This window comes from Sylvia atricapilla, chromosome 5, assembly GCF_009819655.1.
Source record: "Sylvia atricapilla isolate bSylAtr1 chromosome 5, bSylAtr1.pri, whole genome shotgun sequence".
NCBI lineage: Eukaryota > Metazoa > Chordata > Aves > Passeriformes > Sylviidae > Sylvia > Sylvia atricapilla.
Genome location: NC_089144.1, coordinates 69,204,913 through 69,228,271, shown reverse-complemented (window position 1 = coordinate 69,228,271; position 23,359 = coordinate 69,204,913). Strand labels below are relative to the sequence as shown.

Genomic DNA, 23,359 nt, shown 5'->3' with positions numbered 1-23,359 from the left:
TTTTTTTCTTTTTTTTTTGCCTTCCCTAACAGTTTTTCCTTTCCCCGATATTGATTTTCACCTGCAGAAAACTCCCCAGTGTTCGGAACTGTTTTTCAGCCAAACTTGAAGCTTTCTGTCCGGAGAGAAGACCTAGCTACCTGTCTCCTCAAATTCACTGTAGGGGGATGATGCTGAAGACATTTTGGACTCTCCATCGCTGTTGCACTCCCGCGGGGAAGCCAGACTGGGAGTTCCTGGGCACTCTTTGGCACAGAGCGCTTCCTCACCGGCAGAGCCTGAGGGATGGCAGTCCAGCAAGCTCTGCAGGTGTTTGATGTAGCTTATTGCAGCTCTCAGGGTCTCCACTTTGCTGAGGCGCTTGTCAGCGAATTCCTTGGGCAGGTGCTCCCGGAGGCGAGTGTAGCCCTCATTGACACAGCGCACCCGCTGCCTCTCCCTCTCGTTCCTCTTCCGAATGAAGGCAGGCTCAAAGGAACACTCATACATGCCCATGTAGCCAGGGAACGGGATGTAGGAGATGCAGCCTGTGTGCCTGCTACAGGCCTGCTCCCAATAAGATGGGTCCAGGTGGAAGGGAACCCCAAAGGGCTCTCTCGGGGGTACCCCATGGGGGTGCATGTGGCTGTTAGCCAGGGACAGAGCTCCTGGAAATGCAATCCTCTTCAATAGTTTATCATCCTCTTTAGTGCTGTCCATGCTTCTTTTTTTTTTCCTCACCAGTGGAGTGTTAGTTCCTGAATTTGGCGTCCAGTGTATTAATCCAACATTTGTATAGGTATCCCGCCGGACAGGCTGCAGTTTCCTCCTGTGGTGTATAGAAAACTCCGATCTCAAAGCAAGGCTAGCAGCTGATGAGGTCCACACTGTGCCTGGAGAGCCTTGTTGTTTTTATAGGTATAGGATGCCAGTTAATGTACAGTCAGGTTTTGAGGACCATCACTCCACAATTTAAGCCCTTCTTTTCCTGTGATCTTCATATTTCAAAAGATAATAAGAGGGTTCCTGTGTATTCCTTTTCTCTCCACTTGAAATTATGACCATAAGAGTTAATGCCAAACATAAATAATCTTCCAGGCTCTAAACACTTCTCATGTATTGTAATCCATGATATCATTTGATATAATTGTCTCCAAAAGATGGGTAATTTGCAAAGTTTATAGGGATCTTCAAAGTTTTGGCAGAACTCCTCACTTCCAGGAACCAAGGATCTTCTGTCATCTAAAAAACTACCCAAAGGCTTTTCACAATGAAATCCAAAAGACAACTGCAAGCTTTGTTGTTTCGGCTGCTCTCGTCTAACTGAACCAGCTCACAAGCAGTTTGCAAAACTTATATGGCATATCTGTAGCTTTCTGGGGAAGCTGAGACATCTTCAAAGGAAAGAGTGCTCTCTTGTGGTTGCAGGTCTTGTCAGATCAAGATGTACTACGTGCAAGCACAAGAGGCAAACTGCCTTCTTTACCCTAAGAGAGGTTTTTTCAAGAATTGTGAGTTTCACAAATTGAACACGAGCATTTTGGCATTTTCAGTTTTGTGTGTTTCTGTTCATTGTAGGAATGTTCTGGTCATCCTTATGAGAACTTGCCTCAGACAAACACAAAGGTGATGCCCTGATAGCCCCATGTGTAATTATTACCAGATGTTTACATGGATATTGGCTTACCTGATGGACCTTACCCACTGCTTTAATGGAGGAGCTGAAAAATCCCTCTTGACCATGCTAAGTCTGTGCTGTCTCCTCCAGTTTGCCTGCAGCTTGGCAAAGCAAAGAGGTGGACAAAAGACAAGGACTTTTGGCAGTATAAAGTCCTAATGTCCTTGTCTATGCCTTTCCTCTGAGATACCCTGCTGTGCTAGGATCTTCCTCTGCAACAACCCGACGGTCTTTGACTTTTCCCATGTTGTTGTTCAAGAGCTCCGTAAAAAACTGTAACTGTTTTTTGTTGAAAACACATTTTCACAGTTAACTGAATCTCCTTTTTTGGCCATCATCAGAATGTTTGGTCTGGGAGAGCTGTGGGAAGGGACAGACGTGAAAAGGTACAGGTATGTAGGCCCTATTAAAATTGCTCTTTTGTTCAAAGTGAAAGTTTCCACCCTGTTCAGTGTTTCATGCAAAACTGCCTCAGAAATGCCAGTAACTGAAACAACATTCTCCACTCTGAGAAACACATCTATGCCTCTGCTGAGTTAGAAACCAGCAGCAAGAATGTGAGTAGCATGCATTTTCGAGTCAACCTCTGTGTCTCTGCTGGCCTATTCTGCAGCTTCAAAAACACAGTGGTAATCTTCAAAGCACAATGAATGTACAGGCAGACCATTCCAGACAGACGTGAGTGAGAACAGTCCTGGACTCTGGTTTATGTCAGAATCAGCACCAAAATGGCTCAAAAGCCTGAGGAAAAATTACTGGGGAATACCCATGGTACGTACAGCTCATTTCAGATCAAGTAAGTGAGAATCTTTCTGCCTGATAAAAAAAAATCTTCGGAAACAGCTGATCAGGATGGACTTTTCAATATTACTTGCACTCTAAACTTCGTTGTCCAGAAACATTTTCAGAAATAAATGCTTAAAGGAAAATAGCTTCTTCACTACAGCATTAGGCTGGGCCAGGACTACTAGTTTTCTTAAAACAAGGAGGATGTTGACCTCTAAGCAAATACCTGAAGCAGGCAAAGGCCATTTGATCTGTGTTATCATTAGATTTAAAACACTGCTCTCTGGCGCTATTCCTGTAAGGAAATGGAAGCATGCCACTTGGGGGGCTCAGCTGCCAGATCATTTCACAGCTCTCCATGACCTTGCCAGCAGCCTGGCCATGCTCAAAAGGCAGGGTTACCTTTCAGTTCTGTCATGCAAATGCACTGTGCCCTGCTACCAGACCTCTTTTCTATGTTTACTGTAAATGCAGGCCACCAGCACTTCCCAGAGTTGTCAGAATTGCACCTGTGCTAAAGACATCATCTCTTCTGAAAGAAAAATCCACGTTGCTAATCCTTTAGAGAAATACATGAAGAAAAACTGCAGGTAAATGTTAATTGTTGACCTGAATTATTGAAACTGATCTCATATCAAACAGACTCTGAAGTCTGAATTTGTTTGTGTGCAAAAGAAATGAAAAAATATGCCACAGGCTTTTGATGAATGTGGTATCTTGTTGACAATCTGATGTCACTTGCTCGGAAAGGGATTTGCCTCTGGGCAGAGAGCCAGAGCAAGGCCAACACATCTTACATCCCACTGCAGGTCCTTGTTGAGAGCGTGAGCAGGATTAAAGCAATTTATTCTTCCTGTACTGACTTCTGCATAAAGTCTCAACATGTCTGCACATGCACACACAGTGAAAACAGCAGGACTGGACCACCAAAGGGAACGGGTAATACACATTCTTTTCAATTTTAAGAGTAGGTTAAGGCTACATGAATAATGTTCCTCTTTTAAGATAAGCCTTTGATCTTCTTTCTTATACTGTTCCTCCAATGAAGTCCTCTTCACACCTTTGTCTGGATGAAGCTTTGACTCCATAATGCACTATCTGCCATGCTGCTACAAAGCTGATGGCCCGGTTTGTTTTTCAGGCAGTAAAAATCAGTTGTTCACTGCTCTACAATGTGTTCATGCTCTTTATACACATATGTTTAGCTTTTGATTAGGTTTTTTGTTTTGGCTTTGGCTTGTTTTTTTTTGGTTTGGTTTGGTTTGGTTTGGTTTGTAAATACGAAGTCTAAATGGGGATCCCAGGAGATTCCCCATACACACCACCATCCGTGGTACTCAAACAGTTTCTCTTCCCTTTCTTATACTTCACTATAAGCACTTAATTACCCAGCCAAAATGAAGAGAAAATACTCTGGACATATCTAAAACTAAAACATTTAGGCATCTTCCTTCCAGTTATAACTTAGTTGTGGTTTTAATTGCATATATCCTAACACAATATCTGTAAGTATATCATTTTTGCACAAAAGAGCCCTCAACATGTTCCCACTCCCACAGGAACCATAACCATGAATAACACTACTGACATTGCACAGTGATTTGAATTATTTTGAATCATTCAAAGAAAAGTTCCTCCTTGACCCTGTCCCTCTGTGCATGAAAAGAAAGTCATTGGTGGAATAACTGTAGTAGAAACAAAAGAGTCAGCTGAACACATGCAAGTCCACTAACTTCCCAACAGAAGATGTCCTCACTGTTTCATGTGTGAACACGTTACTGAGAAGGAAGAAGAAAATACACCAAGAATTTAAGAAGAAACGGTCACAACACTGTGCATTTCTTATATTGAAACTTCCATAATATTGTGCATTTCTTATATTTTACTGTGCTGTAATTATGTCAAATTCTAGTATCTATTATATATATCATAGGTTGTCTAGGCTGCTTCAATTTAACAGATACAAAAAACATGTAATTAACAGATTATCTTGTTAATTGCTCTCACAGAATTATAATAATAACTTTGCTTGAGACTGAGGCACAGGAATAGAGGATTGAGCAGGTTTGTGTTTGTCTTGTCCTGTTTCATCCTAAACGATGGGTCATCTCTTTCCAACCCTACACAAGTGAAAGTTGCACACAGACTACTTAGGCTTCATACTGCGACTATCACCAAAACACTGGCCTGCAAACTGCTGACAAGACAATAAAAGGTGATGAGAAATTCGGATTTTTGATGGTAAAATGGCTTTTTGCATAATCTTTATTCCAGTGCCATTCTGCTCGGTGTGAGAAAGAACCCAAGGGCAGGTTTGCAATAGCAGAAGAGAACTAATAGTATTGAGACATGGGCATGGTCCAGAAGGGACTTTGTCTCATACTGCAGGGAAGTACTGAAGCATGTTTACTGCATCTCTTTCCCCTGTGGTTTCAGAGTCTCCCTCATCTTTCTGTATGTCTCCAGGGTCTGAAGGCTCCTTGAAAAATAGCTCAGCAATTTGTTCCTCACACAGCAAGTACCACTATAAATGTCAATAAACCAGGCTTTCAGGAGACATAGTGCAGTTGTCTTATCAAAACACTTCACATATAATAAAAGCATTTGGTATATTAAAAAAATATCTTTCCTTGCAGAAGAAACAGTTCCCAAATGTGTTTTATCAAAATACCTTGGGCACGCAGCATACATCTCTGTAGACAGAGATTAATTTCTCATTCAGCGACACTTCATATTATCACTAGCTTCCTTTGATACTTCTGCTTTAAACTGGTAGTTAAGATATCATTAGTTCAATGGAGTAAAGTGACTACAAAAAAAGCTGGAATCTCAGAGGACTCATGCTTGACAGTGGGAAAAATACTCTTATCTTCATATGACTACCTCCAATCTGGCTCATAAGCTCCAAGTATTACTTTCAGCTCAGACAGTTGAAATAGCACAAAGATTTTCAGTGCCAGGACACTTCTGCTGTAGAATTACAGTATCATAATTGGAATTAAGAGAAGCTGAGGGCTTGGGCTAACCCAGCATTTCAGGACAGAATTGAGATGTACTGAGTGTGACCGAGAAGTTTTAAGGATGAGAACTGAAAATGGAAGGTCTCCTGTCATCTCCGATTAGGAAATACAAAGAGAAGAGAGAGACTTTGGGGCTTGTCATTCACTGTAGGTTCTAAGAAAGATATGAAGTATTAACACCAACATGTGAATATGTGGGACTACACACACAAAAATGAAGCAGACCTAAAGCCCCCATCACAGGATTAGCAGTCCATAAAACCTGGAGTATTGGTGAGTTCTTTTTTGACTTGCTGAAGTGTTTAGACAATTTGGAGAGTCAGTCAGTCGTGGTTATGATAAGAATTATTTGGCTTGGGGGAGGAGAGGTTGTGGGACACGTGGTAAAATAAATGAGGTCATCCTTTTGCTCTGAATGACAGAGTCCTGGGCTTGCTTTGCCTTAATGTACTCCTTTAGACGTTAGATATTTAGACTAAACCCATTATGCAGGTCCCAGTTGCAGGCCATAGACACAGAAAGGCAGCTCCAAAGGGAATTCACACACATCTCTGACACCTACTTCAGGGTGGGATTAAGCACTGCAGCAAACTATTTCTCTCCTTCAGCTACAGAGAGCTTCAAAAAGAAGTGTATACAAGGTGTTTAACTCTTTGACAAAGCCAAAGGAGGAGAGTATGTTTCCATCCCCAGAAGAATGGACAGGTTTGTACTCAACTAAAACGACCTCTACATTTAGGCTCTTTAGATCATGGAATGACCCTTACAGATCCTGCATTTAGGTTCTTAAATCAAAAGAGAGCAGACAGAAAAATATTTTGAATTTCCTGCTGCGCAGACGCCCTATCGAGGGACGGCTCATTTAATGAGGCATCCCTTAAGTGTCAGGCACAAGCAAATGACCAAAGCCCATCACAGTGTTCCGGGAAACAGCTGCTGGCACTGAAGGAAGGCAGCGATTGATTCGAGCAGCCTACATGATGGCTATCCACGTGTCGCAGGCGAAAGCGAACTACAGCGAACTACTGCCTGCACACATCGAGAGATTCCTTTGCAATGTCACCTGAGGCAGAATCGCACATTCCATCAACCACATCCGAACGAAGATGTTCAGGAGGCAGCTGCGCACGTACGATGGTACGGCAGGACACAAACCGCAGCTCCTAATGCCAGCAGACACGACGAGAAAGCAGTGAGATAGCGGGGGATATTGTGAGGGAACACCGTGTGGAAAACCGGAGTAAGCACGGCGTCGTTCCGGAGCAGGCGGCACGGGAAGGCTCGGGCAGGGCTGGGCGCCGGGCGCTGGCGGGGAGCGGCCGAGCCCCGGGGCGGCGGCGCCGCTTCCTGGCTCCGGCCCTCGGCGGCGGAAGCGGCCCCGAGCCCTCCCTCCGCCGTCCCCTCCGCCATCCCCTCCGCCGTCCCCGCCTCCCTCCGCCTCCCCGCCCGCGCCGGGCCCGCGCCGGCCGGGGCCCGCCCATGAGGCGGTGGCGGCGCTGGGGCTTGCGGCCGGGCCGTGCCCGTGGCCGGGGCCGAGCGGCGGGCCGGGGCGCAGGGCCCTGATGCGGCTGCGGGCGCTCCGCCGGCCGGCCCCATGCACCCCAGGTGAGCGCCGCGGGGCACCGGGCGGGGCGGCGGGGGACCCCCCGGCCGAGGGGGCGGGCAGGGGACGGGGGCCCTCACGCCTTCGGCGGCGCCTCCTCCCGCGGGCCGCGGAGCTCGGCCCCGGGGCCGGGATGGTGGTTCCGTCTCTCGGGCATCGCCGTCCTCAGCAGCCGCCTGGGCCGGGGGGAAATGCTGTGCCCGCCGGGCAGCCGGAGCCCTGGGCCCCGTCCCTGCAGAGCCGCCGCTGGCGGCAGGCAGAGGGGACAGTGCGGGGTGCCGGAGGTGGGCACAGCCGAGGTGGGCACAGCCGAGGTTCAGCCCCCGGGGGGCAGGTGGTCTGCCAGGAGCCACGGGGGGACTCGTTCCTTACGGGCCCCTTCCAAGCTGAGACCTTGTGCTGTTAACTTGCGTGAGTTGGGTGGATTCGGCCGTTTTTCCTGGATGAGCGGTGCCTTTCCTTAGCGGAGCGGCAGCCCCAGCTCCAGCTTTCCATCGGTACTGCAGCGCTTGGGCCTGCCGCTGGCAAAGGCCATTGGGGAGGCCTTGGTCAGCCTGGAGGATGCTGCGTGTGGCTGCTGTGGGGGCAGCTGGTGTGGCCGGCCCCAGGAGCTGCTGCTTTGACCTGCCGTGTGGGTGGGAGGGCTGAGGTGGGCACAGCGGAGGTCAGGCGCCGATTGCGAAGTTGTGACAAGTGCGAACATTGACCGTGTCTTCCTGCTGTCCCCATCCTTGTGGAGTGGTTTGGGCTGCATGTGCAGCTCGACACCCCAAAGGATATATGTGCTCCGGGTTGACATGGTTTTTTACTAAAGCTGAGGGTTTGGGGTGTTGAGTGGTTCCTGCAGCTGCTGGCGTGGTGTGTGCCCAGTTGAGCAGTGTGGTTGGTCACTGAAATAACGTGGCATCCATGGTGCCAGTTTTTAATGTGATGGGAGCATGTAGAACCAGACTGAGGCAGTCTGTTAAAACTGTGCTATGGCTGTTTTGCAGTGCTAAGTGTTGTCGCTATTGGCCTGGTTCAGGCTGATGGGGAATTAGAGGTTGTGTGTCTGTTACTAGTTGAAAGTGATCTTTCCCCCAGAGTCTGGATTTTGAATGTGGATGTCATTGTCCAGAAGTCATGAAATATAAATCAGGTGCTGTTGTCTGGGTATTTCTGACATTCAGCTTATAAATGGATGTGTTCACAATAGTTTAATCACAATGTCTTCTACTACTAGGAGTAAGACTTTGTTTTCTGGATGGCAAGGAGGAAGCTACAGTCTGATTTGTCTTTTTGAACTGTTTTTTAATCCTGATTATTGCTATCTAATATGATCAATATGCGATGACCGTGTGAGCGGCTGATGTGTTTTATGTGTAGCCTTTTAAGGCAAAGTTTTCATATACCAATATCAGATTTTGAGTTTATTTGCTCAACCTTTCCTCACCATTGTACAGTCAGTAATCAAGAATGCTGTTGCATCTGTTTCTTCTTTTTCCTGCTCCCCTCTCTGTTCCCTGTCTCCAGAATGAATGAAATGAACTTGAGTCCTGTAGGGATGGACCAGCTGACCTCCTCCTCTGTGAGCAATGCCCTGCCAGTCTCAGGAAGTCACCTGGGCTTGGCAGTGTCACCCACTCAAAACGCCATACCAGCACCAGGTAACGTGGGAGGATCCCACTCAGGGTATTATTGCAGCTTCTGCTCTGTGTTCTGCTCTCACAGCAATGGTCATAACTTGGCAGGAGTACCTGCTCTGATAGCAAGTCATGCTGTAGGTAATGAAATGATGCAGAGTTGGGGAAGGCGAAACCATAGATCATTGCTTATATATGCAAAGAAAAAGGCACAAGTGCTTATCAGGCTTATGCTTTAGTGGGAGCCTTGTTTTGTTTTAATGGGCTGATTTGCACTGTGGGTGAGTAGTATCAGAATCCTTTGAAATCAGAGCTCTAGCTGAAAATCTGTCTTCATTTATGTCTGATTTCTCTCAGGTGAAAAATCGCTTGTAAAGCAAAACTGTTTTCATAGCTCTTCTTTCCAGGGGGTTGCACAGACAGAAGTCCATTACAATTGTTAAATAGAAGCAAGCCCTACAAAGCGTACCAAAAATGATCTAGCCATATTCAGACATGCCTCTCAGTGCTATGATAACTGATCCTTTCTTCGATACCTGGCACCTTACTTGGACTGTGCCATGCTGTATTTCCTTAGGGCAAGAGTTCCTGGGGAATTAATAATCTCTTTGTTAACTCATGTGTTGATAAACTCAGGGTGTTCCATTGAATTTAAATGGGTATTTTCTCTTTCAGGCTTGCCTGTTGCAATTCCAAACCTGGGCCCCTCCTTGAGTTCCTTGCCCTCTGCTCTGTCTCTGATGCTCCCAATGGGTATTGGGGATCGAGGAGTGATGTGTGGTATACCAGAGAGAAACTACACCCTACCTCCACCACCATACTCTCACCTGGAGAGCAGCTATTTCAGACACATTTTACCTGGTAAGTGCTCTGCTGCTGATGGATGGGGACAGAAAGAGAAACTGTTTTAAGAACCATCTGTTTCTGTCCTGAAGCAGGCATGACTGACAGTTTGGCAGAGCTGCTGTTTCCCTGAGTTTGTCTGGAGACTGTTGTGTCATTTACACACCTTTATTTTCAGATATCTGTTTCTATACTCGTGTATGAAAAGATTTGCAGGGCATTTTCTATTTAAACCTAACCTTTGATTGCTCCTCCTGCTTTGATTTTAGGATTAACAGAAAACAAAGCATGTCTGGTTTCTGTCTCCAGTGGCTTGTAGCTTGGAAGTTGCTTCTGTTTTTCTTCTCCTGTAGTCTGAAGCAATATTTAATATGTGCATAATGGGAGGTCACAGTAGTTCAAAGTTCAAAGAGGGCAAGACATCAGCTGTGGCGTTGGGCACTTTCCCACCTATTTAACCTAGGGCACATTTTTTCTTCAAGATTGACTTCCAAAGGCCTAGCACACTGACTTCTATGTTGATTGCTTTCTCACACATGCTTTGGAGTATAAATGTAGAATTTTACATTGTAGTATATGAAAACATAGAAACTGGAACTTTAAATGCAGCCCTGGTTTTGTTTGGTAGCTAAGATTGAAAGGGTGGTAGGGGTAGTTAAGCTTCTTCAAGGTAACTCACTGGTTTTGGTTCAGCTTGGGTTAGGAATAAGCTGTAGCAGCCCAGGTCTCGTGCAGCTACCTGATGACTGATGGGTGAACTTTCCAGCTGCTTAGGAGTAACATTTCCTACTGCATGGCATGCCTGCCTGTTTAGTTGCCAAAGAGTAGACAAGGAGACTGTGCACTAGGACAAAAGATATTTGCCATTCTTCTGACCTGGAATCATCTTCCTGTGATGTTTTATAGGGTTCTTCTGTCAGTCATCTTGCTGCCAGGGATTCTCTGTGTTCAAGCCACAAGGCTGCATTGCAGGCAGAAATATTTGATGCAGCTGATTAAATTAAACTGTTCATTTCTTGGCATGTTGTGCTCCAGAAAGAGAACCTGTGCTTGCATCCTTGTAGTAACAAACCTATTTGAATGGAAAACTCTTACAGAACGAGTGGCTCATTGGGTTGAAGGCTAAAAAGAAACATGCTGAATCACATCTTGCAGAATCTGCAAAATCTGTCTCTGCTGGAAATAATGTTTACTTGAATGTGCTGTTGTGTCTCTTCCAAGGATTTTTTGTTTGGTTTTAGTATGTAAACACAGTTTAGTGTTTCCTCATATCTTAAGTTTCAAGGTTATTTGGTGTTGAGAAGCTCCCCAGAACTACCAGAAAAGATGGTAGGGTTTCTGATTTAAATTCAACCAAACAATTGTTTTAGGAGAAACAAGATGCTTTCATGTAAGGAAAGAGAACAAATGATTAATGAAATCTGTGAGAGAACTTGTCTTTGTCCTTCAGAATTGCAATTGATGACCTCTGAGATGGACAGATATGTCACTTAGTCTTAGAGGAAGGAAGTAGTCATTGTTAAAACTTGAATACCTGATCAAAAATCATGTGTCCTGGAGAATTGTTTCTGCTTCTAGCAAAGATGAACCAGGAATTAACAAATTATACATTCCACTAGCAGTCCTTCATTCTTTGTGGTCTGTTTCTTGGGAATGAAAAATTAAGTCTGAAATGTGAAGAACCTCTTTCTCATTCAGTCTTTGTACTGAGCAGCCTAGGTGGAGTTCCACTGTTAACTTGGCTGTTCGGAGTTTGAGAAATAACTAGAGACTTGCTCTGTTGGGTGGAAACTCTGAATTAGTTGTTGAGTGGTACTTTGACAAGAGTGTTAGGCTGGCATATGTTTGTGAGCCGTGTTTTAGAATTAGTGGATTTTGATTGAAAATAATGTAGAGAGCATGTCTTCAGGGATCTGGGTCTCAGTGTGCTATGCTTCGACTGATTTTTATTCAAGATTTGAAAACTGATGGAATCTCACTCCCTTTTTTCTCTTCCTATCAGGTATCTTATCTTACTTGGCTGACAGGCCACCACCTCAGTACATCCATCCCAACACTATAAATGTTGACAGCAATCCAGCATTGTCAGTCTCCAACAATCCATCAGCCCTGGATCCCTACCAGCCCAGTGGGACCGTGGGGCTGGAACCAGGGATCGTCTCCATGGACTCACGCACAGTGAACGCACATGGTCCTCAAAATCTGCATCCTGATGACAGCCACGAGGTAGCACTGGATACTGCCATCACCATGGAGAGCGTTTCGAGGGTAACCAGCCCCATCTCTACAGATGGGATGACAGAGGAGCTTACAATGGATGATGTAGCTGGGGATCACACGCAGATCCCAAATGGCTCCCGGAGCCATGAACCTTTAGCCGTAGACACAGTGGGGAGTAACTTGACGTCAGATGCCGTGGGACACGGCGGTGTCATTCCCATTCACGGTAGCACTTTGGAACTCCCTGTGGTCATGGAGCCCAACCACATTGCTGGGCAGGTGGCAGGGATATCGGACAGCACACTAAATGACCCCATTCATACTGTGGCCATGAGCACCAACTCTGTGAGTGTGGCGCTCCCTACCTCACACAACCTCGCTTCTCTGGACTCAGTAGCCTTGCATGAAGTGGGTCTCAGCCTGGAGCCCGTGGCAGTGTCTTCCATAAGTCAGGAAGTAGCCATGGGGCCAAGCCACGTCGATGTGTCTGCGGACAATCTTGCCTTTGTGCCATCATCTCTGCAAATGGAAGACTCCAATTCCAACAAGGAGAACATGGCAACCTTGTTTACCATATGTGAGTGGACATTGCCTGCTTTTCTGGGGTAGGGTTTGTCATGTAGCCGTTGTCTGGCGTGGCAGTACTCTGGTTGCTAGTCTTACAGATTTATGGTGTAAAAAACCAGGTACTTTTAAAGTCCAAAATTTGAAACATATGCAGTGCCAGATTAACTGTTCTGCAATAACAGGAGTTGGAAGTAGTAGAAGACGTAGTAGGATGTTTTAGCCTAATTCTCTTTGTATCCATTTCCCATGTTGACATGAGGTTGGAAGCTGAATCTTGATGAAGCTCTTGATTTTGTGAATATTCTTGATATCCTTTCCAGTTTGTTTTTATGAAGTCACATCACAAGTGGCTCTTTTTGCTCCATTAAAAATACACAACAACCACTACCACAAGCCATACTTTTCATCAAATGGGTATAGTTGTCAAGTATGACATTATGTGCTTTTGCAAAATTTATATTAAACCATGAACAATCATCATGAAAGTGTTGTTCTAAACAGGAAAAAAAGATCAGAGAGGGAAGGAACTTTATAATATTTCTAATTACTCTCAACAAAGTACTTTAGTCCAGAGGTTAGTGGATCTCATAGGAAGAGAGGAGCACTGGGTATTGTATTTCCAGTCCTGTTATCATTCAAGGAGAAGTGTTTGAGAGCTGAGAAGTTCTTATTTGCTGGGAGAGAGATTTGAACTTTTACCTGCAGATGACTGGCTTCCTGCCACTGAAACATAAGGCCAGCTTTTATATTAATTTTATTATCTGTGGTAGCATTGCTGAATGCTGCTCTTCACCCAGTCTGGCCCTACAGCTCCCAGAACCTAATGACTTGCTTTGCTTGTGGAACATATTTTAAGAAATTGAAAGATACAGTGCTTTGGTTAGCGAAGGGAGAGGTGAAGTTTAGTGTAGTGTCTAGTCAGTCAGACATTTGGATTAATTTATTAAGATTTCATTCTGTGGGATAAAATACAACTTCAAAATAGGTGGGCATAGAACTATGATGAATTCACAGCTCTCAGAAGGAAGAGTTTTACAGTCAGTGCACTCAGAGGTTCCTACAATCATCTGTTGCATATTGAACAAATAATGATCCAAATACTGTGATGTCTAACACGTTTGTGGTGAAATCACTTCTCTTACTCCCTTAGAAGTGAGATTTGATGTGCCAGCTTTTTGTTGTTATACTTAACATAGTCTTAAGCTGTTTCCAAATGATTCTCCCGTTTGGTAGGACATTAAAATGGCTACTGCATGCCTTGTGCTTGCATGTGATTTGTGAACAGATTCTTGACTTGGGGAGGTTTAGATTTTAACCTTTTATTGATGTTTTTAAACTTCACCTGAATAAAGAGGAATTTGTGTCCAGGCAGGTGACAGCAAGGACAAGGAGTTGTTTTAGAGCCCCTTAGTAGTTTTTCCTCACTGAGATGGCAGGAGTCAGGGCCTTTTTCAGAAAACTTTTTGCTGTTCCTAAGCAGGAAATAAAAAGTGTGCCTTTGCTACAGTCCTGAATGTTTGCACAACTTCTAAGAAGGGAGTTTTTTGGTCCTCTTTGTTGACAGTCCTGGGTATCCAAATGAGGGAAGTAATCACTGATTTTCTTCTTTTCATGATTTGGCAAGGACCATAATGGAAATTATATCTCACTTTCTGCAGAATGTGAGATTTTTTTTTCTTTTCCAACATCTGTGAATGGTTGAACTTCTCCAAGTGTTAGTGTCCCGTGCCTAGAACTTTTCTTCCTCTGCCTCTCCTTGGAGCTGGTCCACAGACCTACAGAGGGTATGTGCCAGTGTTTAAAAGCAGCTGTTCCACCCAGTGGATCTCATTACTCAGGTCTGGCTGTTGTTGCTTTATTCCTGCATGTCACCTATGCACATGAAATAATGCTTACAGAGGCTCTACCTGATAATTTTTGGAGAACTTTCCTATCTGTTAATGTGTAGTTGCTCAAACTATACTTCATATGAGGTCAAATTCTGGTGTCCTGGTGTATCAAGGAAGTATCTGGAAAATATCTTTAGCATGTAAGGATGGAGCTGCTGTTCAGGCCTGGTGAAGGCTACTTCTGTGATAGCTCTTTTATACTGGAGCTGGGTCATCAAGAGGCTAAAGAAGGTCTTTGTGGAGGTCCTGATTAATTACTTGAACATCTTTCTTCAGAAGAATATTTATCAGGAGAGTGGTTACTGAGTAGGTGTTGGTTGCTCCATCCTCAGACAATTAAAATGACATCGTTTTTCTATATGAAATAGTAATGCTTTAGAGATCATTTTTTATGCTGTATTTTCCCTCACATTTGCTAGACTGACTGAAGACTTTCACTTTTTTCTTTTATAACAGTATTTCTAGTGCATGACAGATTGGGAAAGTGATGCTACTGATTCTTCTTTGGCTTTTGTTTTTGTTGCATTCAGTGGCATACTCACACTGCATGAGCTTACTGCAGTGAGTCTTTCAAAAGCAGCAGTGAGGTCAGGCTTTTGCTGCTGTGATTTACACATTGTCTGAATTTAAATGGATGTAAGGGGATTTGTGGCTCACGTTCAGAAAATTTTAGAAGGATGACCTGACTGCTCCATTTGCGTGGACAGCCTTGAGGTTCTACATGCAAGAAGTTTCTGGTTAAATCCAAAAATGTCAGCAGTTAGAAGGTGTTTGGTTTTGTTTGTCTTAGATTTTTGTGCCAGTAGAGTTCATTTCACTTGTGATCAGAGTGAAATTCTGAAGCTCTTCCGTCACCAGCATTGCCACCAGCACTGGGGAGGCTGTCATCCATTTTGCAATAGCTCTGATGAAGAGTGGACTCTGTCCCATTGGTAGATGCCCCTGTAGGGATAGTCTGGTCATCAGTTTACCATCAGGAAGGTAGGTGGAGACCTGCTCATTTGATCTGAATTGGATAGAAGCTGACATGTCAGTGCCCACCTGCCTGTCACAATACGATCCGTAGCCTTCTGAGTCAAAGCTGGTAAGTGGACAAGTTGGATGTGATAGGAGCAGCCTTTGGCAGGGGCTGAGCTGAAGCACATCGGTAGGGCTGTTGTATGTTTTTAATGCCTGCTGTCCCTCCTGTCCCTGCAGGGTGCACGCTGTGTGACAAGGCGTATCCATCAGACTGCCCGGACCACGGGCCCGTCACCTTTGTCCCCGACAGCCCGATCGAGAGCCGGGCCAGGCTGTCCCTCCCCAAGCAGCTGCTGCTCCGGCAGTCCATCATGGGAGCTGAGGCGGGTAAGGATCACGTTACTGTGCGCTCCCTGCAGCACTTGAAAATACATTCACTGCCTGAAATCCAAAACCGTAGAGAGATTAATGTGGGAAAGAAACGCTGCAAGAGAGAGATGCTTCCCTCTTCTGTAAGCACCCTGACTTACATTATACAAGAGTGCCTTGTGGTCTGCTTACTGCTTAGACTTCAGCTATACTGTAGGGCTGCTGCCACAGAGTGTGGCACTTCTGAAGGTCAGGCAAGGTATGTGCTAAACAGCTCAGGCACAGCTTTGATAAGAAAATAATGCAGCAACTGCAGTTTGGGGGAAGGTGATAGTTAGAAGTAATAGAGAAGAATTCTGTCTGCTTGTTGATCAGCTTGGTTTGCTACTTTCTGGGTGCTCTCATTGGAGTATTGATCACAAATGCCTCTGTTTTTTTCCCGCCTTCATTTACATTTGGCATGTAGACTGTGACCTTGTCACTGGATGTGGACCTTGTTACTATATTTCACGTCACTGTCACCTGGAAATCGTGGAGTGCAGTGCAGTACCCTAAGGATCTGAAGGCTAGAGAAGGCTTGCTCATTATTGGCTTGCTTAGTGATGCTGCTTGTTCAGAGTAGATTACATCTGTTCTTTTCAAGCTGCACTAGTTTCCAGTTTATTCCTAAGAGCTATTCAGTGTATTCATGTAGACCTATATATATATATAAATGTTTAATAATAAATAATATACATGCAGGAATCCCTCTGCCCATGACAGAAATACAGCTGCCTCTGGGGAGAAATGCAGAAGCTGCTTAACAATGCCCAGCAACAATTCTGGAAATCCCTGGGGATTAGGTAGGCAAAAAGTAGTTACTGAAACTAGTATTTTCTGCTTCTGCAGAAAGTACCATGAGAACTGGTACAAGTGGCTAGGATGTTAGTTTTATAGCTTACTGAAAAGTAAATTACTTGCTTTTGGCCAAATAAGTATTTGTAATTACACCGAAGCGGCTCCCATTAGTGTCATGTGGTGGTGGTGGTTCTTGTCTCTGCCATAGGTGTGTTTCACACGTGAAGTAGAAGCTTTGATGATCTTATGCATAGATAGTACCTCTGAAGCATTATCTCATAAGCCTCCCACTTATTTATTATGCATGATTAATTGTTTAAATAATTGATTTCTTCAGATTTTGGTCTTCTAATGATAGGTGTATGGACACGAGAAACCATTCCTGTGAGGACTTGTTTTGGACCTTTGATCGGGCAGCAGAGCCATTCTCTGGAGGTGGCTGACTGGACAGACAAAGCAGCTAATCACATCTGGAAGGTCAGTGGTGTTACAGCTCACAGCCTGCCAGCATGCCTTTATATGGTGCAAGCTACCACAGCAACTTTAACATTATCATCCTTCCCAAAAGTCAGAAGTAATGCAGTTTAATTGTTTAATTCTTAGTATCAGCACAGCAGAGCTGTATACTCTGCAGTATGCTGGTAGTCAGTCCTGAAGTACAAGCTTCTTTAATGCCTTCTCTTTTTCAAGGTTATATGTTGTTTCAGTATTTGTGTGGAGTTGCAGCAGAGATTGTGTATGAATTACTAGGCAGCAGTTGTTTGTTTGTTTGTATCTTTGTTAATTGAAAGTTCCTCCAGGTGATGAATTACTTGTTTTAGGAAAGCAAATTTAAAGCTTTCTTTCCCCCATAATTTCATTTTCAGAAAGCAAATCTGACCTATATAAATAAAGCATGTACTGTTTGCCCAGATTTTGTTATTCACAAGACTTGGTTTGTAAGAAAACCAGCCAAATGCATTTCTGCTGGGAGGTAAAGGTGAGAAGGATGCTGATAAACAGGTTTTCTGGCCTCCTGGGTAGCAGAGGTCAAGGTCCCTGTGTGAAGAGGAAAGTAAGGAGTGAAAACAGGGCTGTGGTGTTGGCAGTGGCCATGGAGACTTCCTGGCTTGTTCTAGGTAAACACATCCTCTCCTAAAGAAAGAGGCAGGCTTTTACTGCATGTATTGCTGTGTTTTGCCCCAAGGTTGCATTTGTTTTTCCTGACAGATCTATCACAATGGTGTCCTGGAGTTCTGCGTCATCACAGCTGATGAAAATGAATGTAACTGGATGATGTTTGTACGCAAAGCCAGGTGAGAGCCACTTGTACTGTGCTAAGTAGCTTTGAGTCTGAGCTATGGGCGCATAGGAGGCCATACTGGAGAATGAAGGTTCACCTTCATTCAACTGAAGTTTACCTTGATTGTCCTTTTGATTTTAATACTTTATTAACAAAGTGTCCCTGAGTTCTTCTGGCCAAGTTCCAAGCCCCTACAGCTTGTGACTTCTTTTCAAGTCTTTCTTGAGTCTGTGATGAAAACTATCCAGGCTGGCCTAAGTATTGCTCTATCCATGGTCCAGTGAGAAAGCTGAACCTTTCTTATTTCTCTGTGACACACAGTAAGTGTGTCCTGCAGTTCATTTCATCCTTCTCATATGCAGGAGTTAAGAAGTGTAATGCTTAATCTCCCACTGCAGTGGGGCGGAACTTTTGCTGGTTTCAGGTACTGGGAACAAACATATGCAAGATAACTGCTTCAAAAGATGATTGACCACATCTTGAGGAAATGGTCCTCAAGAGGACTTTTTAAAGATAATTTTGTTTAAGACATTACCGATATTATTTCTGTCATGCATTCTCTATTTCATAAGGGATGTGTCTGTGTAAATGAATTTATGTATATGAAAAATACATAGATTTTTGTAGTGTCTTAGGAGATCATAAATTCACTTCTCTCAGCCCAGATGAATCTTACTTAATTTTCTCAGAAGTGGTGTGAGAAATGCATCATTTGGTGGAGGAGATTGGTTCTGAAGGTCTAGCTTTTCTTTCCTTTAATAAAGGACAGAAGTAACAGACATGAAAGTTTTTATAATATGCTGACAAGCACTGAAGTTCTTATGACCTTTTTATAGGAATATTTCCTTTCCTTTTTTCTCTTCCGTTATTTTTCTCTTCTATTTTTCTTTCCGTTCCCTTTCCATTTTTCTTTTTTCCTTTCCTTTTTTCTTATTTCATTTCCTTTTTTCATTTTTTTTCTTTTTTACCTCTCCCTCTCCTCTCCTTCCAGTCATTACTTCTGAAGGGGTTTTAACTGTTGTTACTGCTGTAGGAACCGGGAAGAGCAGAACCTGGTAGCTTATCCTCATGATGGAAAAATTTACTTCTGCACCTCTCGAGACATCCCCCCTGAACATGAGCTTCTCTTCTATTACAGTCGGGACTATGCACGACAGCTTGGTAAGTAAGAAGTCATTTTTGTTAGCTTTGCAAGGAGCACCTGGCTTGAATTCCCTTTCAGTGCCATCTCTGGGCTCTGTGACCTGGGAATGCATTATGTTCCTTCTCAGTTCCCATTGGTGCGTGTCACAGTCTTTTACATTTCATGACTAGAGAGTACCATCATTTAAAAGAAACATTTCCCTACTTAATTCCACTGATGAGGAGTAAAAGATCACAGTTTTGAAGAAAAATCGTTTTAGTTCTGTTCATCTAGGGCTAAGGGAGTTTTGGAGCTGAAGATGTTCCTATCCTCCCCCAGCTTGGATTGTGATAATTTAGATTTGGTGGAGCTGTGCTCAAAACTGTTCCAAAGTTTGGCCCCTCCAAACATTTCAAATGACCTACCCGAAACAGCTGGAAAGCAACACTGGAGCTGAAAAGAACAAAGGTGAAAATCTCTGCACCTGGCTTTGATACCACAGACTAAATGTTAATGTGGTCCTTGTTCAAGCTCTGTTAGGCCTTACTGTGCCTCATTACAAGTGATGCTTTTCTGCCCAAAGGTGTCCCTGAGCATCCAGATGTGCACATCTGCCACTGTGGGAAGGAATGCACTTCCTATGTGGACTTCAAGGCCCATTTGAGCAGCCATATTCACAACCACGTCCCCAGTCAGGGGCACAGCAGCAACCACGGGCCAGGCCACGGCAAGGAAAGGAAGTGGAAGTGCTCCATGTGCCCCCAGGCTTTCATCTCCCCTTCCAAGCTGCACGTGCACTTCATGGGGCACATGGGCATGAAGCCGCACAAGTGCGATTTCTGTAGCAAAGCTTTCAGTGACCCGAGCAACTTACGGACACACCTCAAGATCCACACAGGTGAGAGCTCAGAGCTTTATACAGATGCCTGTGCAAGGACAGGGGAGAGGGTGAAGGTCAAGTTACGGGCCAGCAGTAGACAGTGTGGGTACTTTTGCCTCTTTTTTTTTTTCAGTATTCCTTATTGGGAGATCACAAAATTCATATTACAAAGCTGGAAAAGGAATAAAACTGGGAGTTCACTGCTCTTAAGTCAAGCATAAGACGTTGTAGCCAGGAGTTTTAATGGACTGATCAAATACTAATGTGGTATACACAACCACAGAATACTCAGTGGGGTGGCATTCAAGTGGTATTCAAACTTAGTCTGAACTCAGTAGCATGCTGGGGTTTTGAACTATTTCTGGCAAAGAATAGCAGAAGTACTGATAAGTTGAAAAATGGGATAAAACATAGGAGTTATCAAAGGGCCAGTGAGGTTTGTACCTGTGTGTGTTGGATAAGAGGACTTGTTTTTGCAGACAAAGGCAATGCATTGCATCAAATGTGGTTGGGCTCCAGTAAGGCATCAGATACAATTCCTGTGGGAAATCAGTGAGGATAGGGATGTACTAATGTACAGTAACTAGATGGTTACCATGGTTACTGTTACAAAGGAAGCTACCATTGTTTTTACTGAAGAATTCATCTTGGATAAGACTAATATTTTTAAGTGTTTGCCTGAATCTCTTGGTGGAAGAATGTACAGAGCTGCTGGGGGTGTTTTGATATCCAGAACAGGGAGGTACATTTAGTGTGGACAAGAAGCGTAAACCCTGCCTCACAAAAAAGACTGGCTGACCACGAGCTCTGGAGAAACAAGAGGCAACAGTGTTTAGAAGGAGGAAGTGCAGAAAGGTGCATCACACCAGTAGCTTAAAACAGTATCATGATACTGTTTTTTTTGCTTGAGGGCATGGAGTAGAGGATTAAAAGCTTCGGGAATGATGAAGTCAGCTGTCTGGTTTTTTGCATAGCTAAATATAGATTGGAACTAATTAGGCCTTTATGCAGAGTCTGAAGGAACTGAAGGAGAAAACAAGTCCTGTTCACAAAGAATCTGCCTTTCTCCATGGTAAAACAAAACTTTTCAGCAATGGTGAGGCTTGTTGGCTTACTGCATTTCTTGGGGACACTGAGTGCCAATCCGTGGGTGTCCCTGTGTCCTGCTAGGTCAGAAGAACTATCGCTGCACCCTCTGTGACAAATCCTTCACGCAGAAGGCTCACCTGGAGTCGCACATGGTCATCCACACCGGGGAGAAGAACCTCAAGTGCGATTACTGCGAGAAGCTCTTCATGCGGAGGCAGGACCTCAAGCAGCACGTCCTCATTCACACACAGTAAGTGACCTCACAGGAGCTGTTGGACTGGCCAGTGTGAGAAATAATGAACAGCCCATGGCAGACTCTCCAGTTTGCAAATAGTTTCATACTCTGAAAGTAGGTTCATACTCTGAAATGACAGAGAAGTCATTCTAGACAAAGTCCTTGTTTTACTGGCTGCAGTTGTGGAGTTCTAGTGTTTTGTAGTGTCTCAGTGACACAGTAAATTCCAGGCATGCTCCTTGTGTTGTGAAATGGCAGTCTGGAGTGTTCACCATTTTGAAGAGAAAGGGGGTTGTTTGATTTACATTTCAGTCTTTGCTAAGAACTGTTCCCACATCCCAGTGTGACCACAAAAGACAAACTTCTTCGTGCTGTTGTCACAGGTACCTTGTTAGTGAACTCCACCTGTTTGCTGTAGTGGCGTGGTGCAGCCATTCCCAGCCCTTTTCTTCCTGCCAGTCTCACTCAAGGGCTTGCTCTCCTGCTCCTCCTGTAGGGCAGATTCCTACCCACACGCCTCTGCCAGGCCAGGTCTTTTGCTCTGAGAATCTCTCCATCTTGTACATTTACTCCCAATCCTAGGTCCTCCTTAAAAGCTGCTTGCCCAAAGCTAGTCCTCTGCTTATTTCATTTTCAGCATCTGGTGTTTGTACTTACTTGGAATCCATTGCTGCTTCTGTCACGCTGCCTAGGAGCCAGTGTAGTGCAGCCAGCATGAGTGAGAGGCAGACAGAAACACAGACTTGCTTTGTTGCTCATTCCTACAGGCTGAGCCAGGAGCAGTACTCCTGGGAGGTATTTTGCAGTGTCATTACAGAATTTGTTGCAGTCTGGTAAGCTCCTCTGCTTAGCATTTTCAGACTGAGGGTTGTTAACATGTTGTTAACATGTTTCCTTACTCGTTCTTCCCTGCATTCTCCCCACCCCCCCCTTCCAGGGTGGGAAGGAGACTGACCTTTTCATCAGGGGCAATATCTCTGTCCTTTCTAGAACCTTAATCAGCATTTTAATACCAGTTGCCTTGTGGCAGGAGTAAACTCACTTTCTTGTGTCTTGCAGAGAACGGCAGATCAAGTGCCCCAAGTGTGACAAGCTGTTTCTGAGGACAAATCACCTGAAGAAGCATCTCAATTCACATGAAGGAAAGAGGGACTATGTCTGTGAAAAATGCTCCAAGGCTTATCTAACCAAATACCACCTCACTAGACACTTAAAAATATGTAAAGGCCCCACATCCAGTATGTCAGCCCCAGAGGAGGAAGAGGAAGAGGATTCAGAGGAGGAATTAATAGACTCTATGAGGACTGAAGACTGTAGGATTAACAATGGAGTCTATTCAACAGGTGATGTTCTCTCTGGACACAAATGAAGAAGAGAGTAAAACCTGGATATAATAAGTAGGGAAGGAAAAAAACCCCTCTTCCTTGTTTCCCCATTCACCAGTGTAAGTCAGGTGAGGAGTTCTCCTGTTTTTGTCACCACACTACCACCACTTAATATAATCTGTAGCCAGAACACTGAACAAGACTGGATCACGCACATCCAAGAGTTGCTAAGAAGGAAATGTGAGGCAAGATTTCTTTCACACACGCTGTGCATCCTTCTTCTCCAAATCACTCAGATTAATCCATCCAGGACACGTGACACACCTCGCATGGCCCTTCAAGCAACAGCCACAAACCAGAAATGTAGCTGAGGGATTGCAGTGACCTGTAAGCCAACTGTTTTTAACTGCCCAAACTGTGACATGAAGAGAAACGAGGAAAAATGGTGGCGGCCGTTGATGTATTTTAAAACTTTTTAACTGAAGGATGTGGTTTGGCACAAAGCAAAGACTTCTCAATGCTCAGGTTTCCTTCTTAAAAACCTTTTGGTTAAAAATAAAAAAAAGTCAGTGAAATCAGCACTTGCATACAAAGTAATTACCCCACTATGGAAAATCAAACATTGGTTTTTTGAGAGCTGTTATCCCTTCTTCTCCCTCAAGTTCACACCCCATGGAAGCAGGTGAATAGAGACTGTATGAACTCAGTAAGGAAGGGGCTTACAGATGATCAGGCAGTGTTTACAGTATATGTTACTCCTTGTGCTGTAAATCTTTTACCACCTAAAATGATGGGAGGGTTTGCTGCTAATATTATTTATGGAATGAAGATTATTACATTTGGTTGTTTCCTTTTGAAATAATTAAAAATGTGGCTCTTCTCTAATGTTCTTTGTTAATATTTACATATGCTGAAAAAGAATGTTCCTATTTCTGATAATGATGAGAGAAATAATACCACTTTTTACTCATCTGCCTCTCCCAAGCTTTCCTGGGACATGGTATGTGTAGGAGCACCTCCATGAACTGGGGCAGCTAAAGAACTCTAGATTT

The 23,359-nt window shown here is 44.2% G+C and overlaps 3 protein-coding genes across 3 annotated transcripts; 1 reads left to right on the top strand and 2 right to left on the bottom strand.

Moving 5' to 3' along the window:
- On the bottom strand, window positions 1–847 carry ASCL4 (achaete-scute family bHLH transcription factor 4). Its single transcript, XM_066318545.1, has one exon. It carries the CDS (start codon window positions 697–699, stop codon window positions 133–135), a length of 567 nt encoding a protein of 188 aa, XP_066174642.1. The 5' UTR covers window positions 700–847; the 3' UTR covers window positions 1–132.
- A 5,726-nt stretch (window positions 848–6,573) lies between these two features.
- LOC136361970 (skin secretory protein xP2-like) lies at window positions 6,574–7,059 on the bottom strand. Its single transcript, XM_066320253.1, has one exon. It carries the CDS (start codon window positions 7,057–7,059, stop codon window positions 6,574–6,576), a length of 486 nt encoding a protein of 161 aa, XP_066176350.1.
- Window positions 6,982–23,192, top strand: PRDM4 (PR/SET domain 4). The gene is made up of 11 exons (XM_066320003.1): window positions 6,982–7,068; window positions 8,579–8,712; window positions 9,364–9,549; window positions 11,534–12,328; window positions 15,405–15,554; window positions 16,732–16,850; window positions 17,583–17,668; window positions 18,689–18,816; window positions 19,362–19,676; window positions 20,829–20,997; window positions 22,042–23,192. Exons 1-11 carry the CDS (start codon window positions 7,058–7,060, stop codon window positions 22,349–22,351), a joined length of 2,403 nt encoding a protein of 800 aa, XP_066176100.1. The 5' UTR covers window positions 6,982–7,057; the 3' UTR covers window positions 22,352–23,192.
- The last annotated feature ends 167 nt before the right edge of the window (window positions 23,193–23,359 follow it).